This window comes from Herpailurus yagouaroundi, unplaced genomic scaffold (assembly GCF_014898765.1).
Source record: "Herpailurus yagouaroundi ecotype Mexico unplaced genomic scaffold, PumYag 140, whole genome shotgun sequence".
Classification (NCBI taxonomy): domain Eukaryota; kingdom Metazoa; phylum Chordata; class Mammalia; order Carnivora; family Felidae; genus Herpailurus; species Herpailurus yagouaroundi.
Window position 1 is genome coordinate 9,385,276 of NW_024412395.1, and position 5,293 is coordinate 9,390,568.

Sequence of the window (5,293 nt, forward strand, 5' to 3'; positions counted from 1 at the left end):
AGAAGGAGAGCACCTGCCGATGTCACTGACGATGGGTTTGGCCACGTGACTTGCTTTGGCCAGAAGAATGAGGTGGTCCATGGTGTACTGTGAGCAGAGGCCGAAAGAAGACTGTCACTTTCCTGTTTATTTTCTTGTGCACCTGCTGTTACTACAAGAAGGCAATGGCCAGGCCAGCATCCTGGCCCTAGGAGAAGGGTTAGAGCCACGTGAGGCAGATACGTGCTTCCCCGGCCAAGCTGACTGGATTAGCTTCCCGCAGCTGATGCACAGAAGTGCCTGGCCCAGCCCAACCTGGATCAGCCAACCCTCAGTTGGCCCAGAGGCTTATTGTGCAGAAGCTTCGCGGGTATTGGTATACAGCATGCTTCCGGCCATAGTGAACTGATGGGGACATGGGGCTCATTGAATGGCCAAGATGCACTTCTTAGTGCTGCGACTCATCAAGTCTCAGGCAGCACTGAATAACTTCGGACCCCTCCCCCCAGAGCAGGGCAGAGCTGCTTCCAGAGACTTCCCACGTAGTGAAGCAGAGAAGGTACGAGATAAGCTCTGAAGGAGGCAGAGTTAGGGCCCAGCCAGGCATGCTTGGCTCCTCTTCCCGAGGGTGCAGTCAGCTAAGTGAGTGTTCCCTGGGGAGGAGTGAGGCCGGGAGTGTGACTCTGGCTGTAGTCTTTCCATCAGGAAACTCCGGCCAGACACACAGGGAAGACTTTGGGGTGCCCCGTAGAAAGGCAGCCTGCTAAATTCTATTTTCCTTGGGGGCTTCCTACCTTCTTTACCAGACAGCCTTTCTTTAGTCCACTCGGTTCCAAGCCGCAGAGCCGAATGCCCTCCAGATGGCTTTGGCTCTGGACTCTGTGAGCTGGGTGTCAAGGTTTTTCTCATAGAGAGAAGGAAGTTCAGAGGCCCAGAGTACCCAGCCCTACAGAAGGTGACTTCTACTCTCTCCAACCCAGCCTTAGGCCCTCCTCTTCATTCTTCTGTCCCAGAAATCATCTCAGACCGCATGCCTTACGCACTGGCCCCCTGAGGTTCTCTGTAGTGGCCTGGCCGCCGCTTAATGGTTGACTGCTGGCTTGCTAGATCAGAGTGCTCCCTGTGCCCCTGTCAGGGTCACTTCCTGGGCTGAGTTCCTGTTCATGACTGCTGCCCACAGGGCCCATCGCCCAAGGCTGGCTGCTGGGTATATGGGGCTCCACCTGCCTGTCCTTTCTCCTTGTGCCTGCACCAGAGCACAGGGGGGTGCTGATCTTCTCCCCCGACCCCCACCCTGACTCAAATGTGCTCATCAGATTGCCTGTCAAGGAGGGAATCCTGACGTGAGGACTGCTTGGGGCGAGTGCTTGGAAATGTGCCTGGAACATGGTTCTCAGCAAACCAACCTAGATGTTCAGATCAGCTCGCTGGAAGGAAAGCCAGAGAGGCACTGTAAATCGTCAAACCCTGCCCACCCCTCGCCCCCAGAGACAACCAACAAACAGCCAGTAAATGCCTCAGCATTAAACATTTCTTGGTGAAGGCGGGACAGTCAATTTTGACACTGTTGTGAAAAAAATACAGCCTAGTTTCTGTTCAAATGCACCAAATTTACTGCCCGGGTTCTCATTAACTACTGTCAAGGCAAAGCAGATAGACAAAATAAATTATGAAAAAATTACTTTTTTAATGTACAAAAAGACTTATTTACAAGTTGAGTGTGTCATCTCAATTCATAGCATGTAGAAAAAGCTAAATATTTTGGAGATATAAATTTGGCTGGATGATTCACCTACAGTATTTTCAGGGACGACGCCTTCTGTACAGGTTATACACAGGCTGGGGACGGCTAGTGAAATCCTAGCTCAGGGAGTGAACGAACACCACCACGGAGCCCACGCCCTCGGAGGGGTCCCAGGGCTGTTATTTGGACTTGGCTTTGTCTCTGGACCCTAACAAAGCGTCTGATGTTCTGGATGCAGAGGGCCCAGGGAAAATCTTGGCCCTGCCGTGGCCGAGGCCAGGGTCACGGTTATCATCAGGCTCACAGTGGTGTGGTTGGTTTTGGCCAGGTCGCCACAAATTCAGCGTGGGAAAGGTGTGGGGGTGTGTGTATGTGTGTGTGGTGGGGGGAGGGGGGAGGTATCCATTCGCCCTACAGTATGTTCAGGAACGATGTCTTCTGATACCAGTCCCAAGTTCCACTTCCAGGTGGGGCTTGTTCACAGCGAACAGGAAAATTCAGGGATGGTCCCTCAGAGTCCCAGGAAACAACCCCTTCACCCACTCAGCCCCACCAAAAACAGGATGCAGGTCATCGTGCTCTGCGGAATGAACAGGACAGAGGGGAGGGAACCCAGAAGACCCCGGGACGTCATGTTGTACCTTGGCACAGACCACTGGGCTGCAGGTAAGCGGACAACACAGCCTGGGGGAGACTGGGCAGAGGCCGCCATCAAAGTCCTGGGGTTTTCCGTGGCAAAGTGGGCGGACAGTGCATCGGAGAAACAGGATTGGGTAAACATACGACTTCCTCTTCCTATGGGAGATCTCCAGGGTGGCCTGAGGCCGGGTCCCTGGCGCTCTCCCACTTTCTGGAGGTCCCGTGCCAGGTGTCGGCTCACCTGGGTCCATCCATAGCCCATAGCAGCTCCAGCCACCCCGAGGTATTTAGAAGTGTTCTTTCCAGGAAGGGCTACATTCTACATGCATGAACACTGTAAACACGGTCTGGAGAGGCTAGGGCAGCTTCTGGGCTTGCCCCAAGCACTACAATTTTTCTTTTTTTCTGGCAATACTTCCATTCTTTAGTCATTCGTATACACTTGAACAGCCTGCCCGTCGCAAACTTGGCTTTGCGGGGTAGAGATGCCAGCTCTACCAGACCTGGAATCAGGACGTGCTTCCAAATCATCCAGGTAAAAATCTGTTTTCTTCCTCTGTGGCACAGGGATGCGAGAGGCCTCAAGAAGTAAGCTTCGTAGAAGAATTCCAGTGGGCCAGGAATTCCTTTACCTTGCAGGTACGGGAACGAGAAACTTCTCCTCCTGGATTAGAATATCCAGTATGGCTTTCGGATTCAAACCCAAATGTGGTTCCCTCTACCCTCTTTCCTCATGTACTCGGAAAGCCTTTGGCCAGCGTAATCCCTCATTAGCCAAATGACAGAGGTGAAGAAGCCAGAACAATTTGGTCCTATAAACACCAAAGGCTGGGAAGCACTGTGCAAACGAGGTTTTCGCTCCTGCCTTGCCTTTCTTGTTGAGACTTTTTAAAGTGTTCTGAAAAGCCATCCCGAAGACGACCAGACAGGTTGCACACGAAGCTGCCCTTAAAGCATTTGTGGTCCGGACCGGCCATTGGCAAAACGCCCTCAGACCTATTTAATACTTTTTTTTTGGAAAAAGACAAACTAGAACTCCCGTGCTCTGGGAAATGAAGGTTCCTCCGGCTCCACAGAGCGCCAGGGGCTGGGAACTTAGGTCATCATGTTCAGGAACTTGCTCTCCTCTGCCAGGCTGGTGAGCATGGAGCTCATGTCCCCAACCGCCATGTTGCTGATGCCCGTGGGGATGGAGGGCAGAGTCAGGGAGTTCCGGGGGGTGGTGAGGCAGGAGGAGTTCTGGGAGAGGCTGTGGAGGAGGCTGGGACTCAGGGTGCCTGAGAGCAAGCTCGAGTGATCGCCCTCATCCATGATGGCATCAAAATCAATCTGGGGAGCCTCCAGTAGCTGGGAGTCCACAGTGCTGGACACGTGGTTGACCCCTGGAGAGGGCAAGGGCTGGGGCTGGATGCTGTCGGGGCAGGCCTGTGGCGGCGGTGGCTGGGGCCGCATGACCTGGCAGCCTGCGTGGTTCTCCAGGCCTCCGTTCTGTTCATACATGTGGATCTGGCCGTAGTAGTACAGCATGCTGTGGTCCGGGACCCCACCCGTGTCCTGCGGGGGGGGGCTGGGGAGGCCGGGACACCACGCCGCCCATTGCTCCCTTGGGCGCATCTGCCATCTCCTGAGGGGCCGACACAGCAGCCATGGCGTGGCCGGTGGCTCTGGCGTAGGCCAGCTGCACCCCGGCACGCACCCCCCGGTGGCAGCCGGCGGGGCTGGGCTCGGCGGGAGGCCGGGGTTGAACTAGGCCAAAGCTGGACCCGGCTACCCCCGCGGTGCCCTGCTGGGGTTCCATGAAGCCAGGTTGCTGGGCAGGTAGAAGGTTGGGGCCTTGGCGGTAGCTCTCCTGGCTTATGGGGTTTGCCAGGTGATGGCTCTGCTGTGGGTAGCTCTGGGTGGAGTGAAGCGGAGGCATCCCGGCCAGGGCTGAATTGGTGATTCCGAGTTCCCTGCGGCTGCTGCCCATCATGCTGGCTTCGGGAGCGATTTCCATTTGCTGGGGGAGCCCCAAGTGGACTGGCTTGGCTGCCATGTTGTTACAGGACGGGGGGTACTGGTTCAAGGTCCCACCCGTGGCACTGGGACTCAGCTGGGGGTGCGCCTGGCCGTAATTGGTGTGGGGGCTCACGGTGGTGGTCATATTGGAACACTGACCACCTGTCCCTGGCTGCCGCAGCTGCTGCATGTAATTTATCCTAGGCACCGAGGGGCCTCCCCCGCAGGGCTGAAAGTGTCCCTGCCCGCTGTCCAGGGCTCCCGGGCTCAGCTGCAGGCCTTGTGGACTATAGCCCGGGTACTGGCTGAAGGCCGGCTTCTGCTGCACCACAGCCAGGTTGCCCTGCGAAAAGGGTGAAGGCTTCGCCTGGCTGGCCAGGGCGTCCATGGTGCCGGAGCTCACCTCATTCCACTGCACAGGCATGTTGTTTTTGTTCAGGCTGGAGGGGGGCCCGTAGCCCAGCTGGCAGCCTCCCAGCACAGGGGCGGAGGGGCCCACATTGGAGTCCGCAGCCACCATCCTGCGGGGGCCGTGCAGCCCCGGGCTGGGCAGTTTGGGGTTCTCAGAGAAGCAGGTGCTTTCGGGGGGATAGGCCTGTGAGGGGCTGTCGTCCAGGGCACCGCCCGCGTGCGCCTTGATGTACTGTACCACGTCGTCCGGCAGCACGAGGTCGTCCTCGGGCAGCATGAGGCCCACCTCGGGCCCGGCGCTGTCCGCTCCCACCGCCAAGGCCTCCGTGGCCACGTGCTCGCTGATGCTGGGCGGCCGCGGGGAGTAGGCGCCTCGGGCCAGGCCGCCGTCGGCGCTGGCGTGGCCGGGCAGGCGGAGACCTCGCCTGTCGGCGCAGGGCGGCAGCGGGGCCGGGTTCACGTCGTGGGCGCTGTGGAAGCGCTGCACCCGCGGCACAGCCAGGGCGTCGGGTCGCCTCACCG

At 57.6% G+C, this 5,293-nt stretch overlaps 1 protein-coding gene across 1 annotated transcript in view; it reads right to left on the minus strand.

Moving 5' to 3' along the window:
- Nucleotides 1–1,646: 1,646 nt before the first annotated feature.
- GLI2 (GLI family zinc finger 2) overlaps nucleotides 1,647–5,293 on the minus strand; it is a 257,439-nt gene continuing 253,792 nt past the window's right edge. The window contains 2 exon segments of the mRNA XM_040474663.1: nucleotides 1,647–3,928; nucleotides 3,930–5,286. Coding sequence (XP_040330597.1) covers nucleotides 3,458–3,928; nucleotides 3,930–5,286 — 1,828 coding nt within the window. The 3' untranslated portion in view covers nucleotides 1,647–3,457.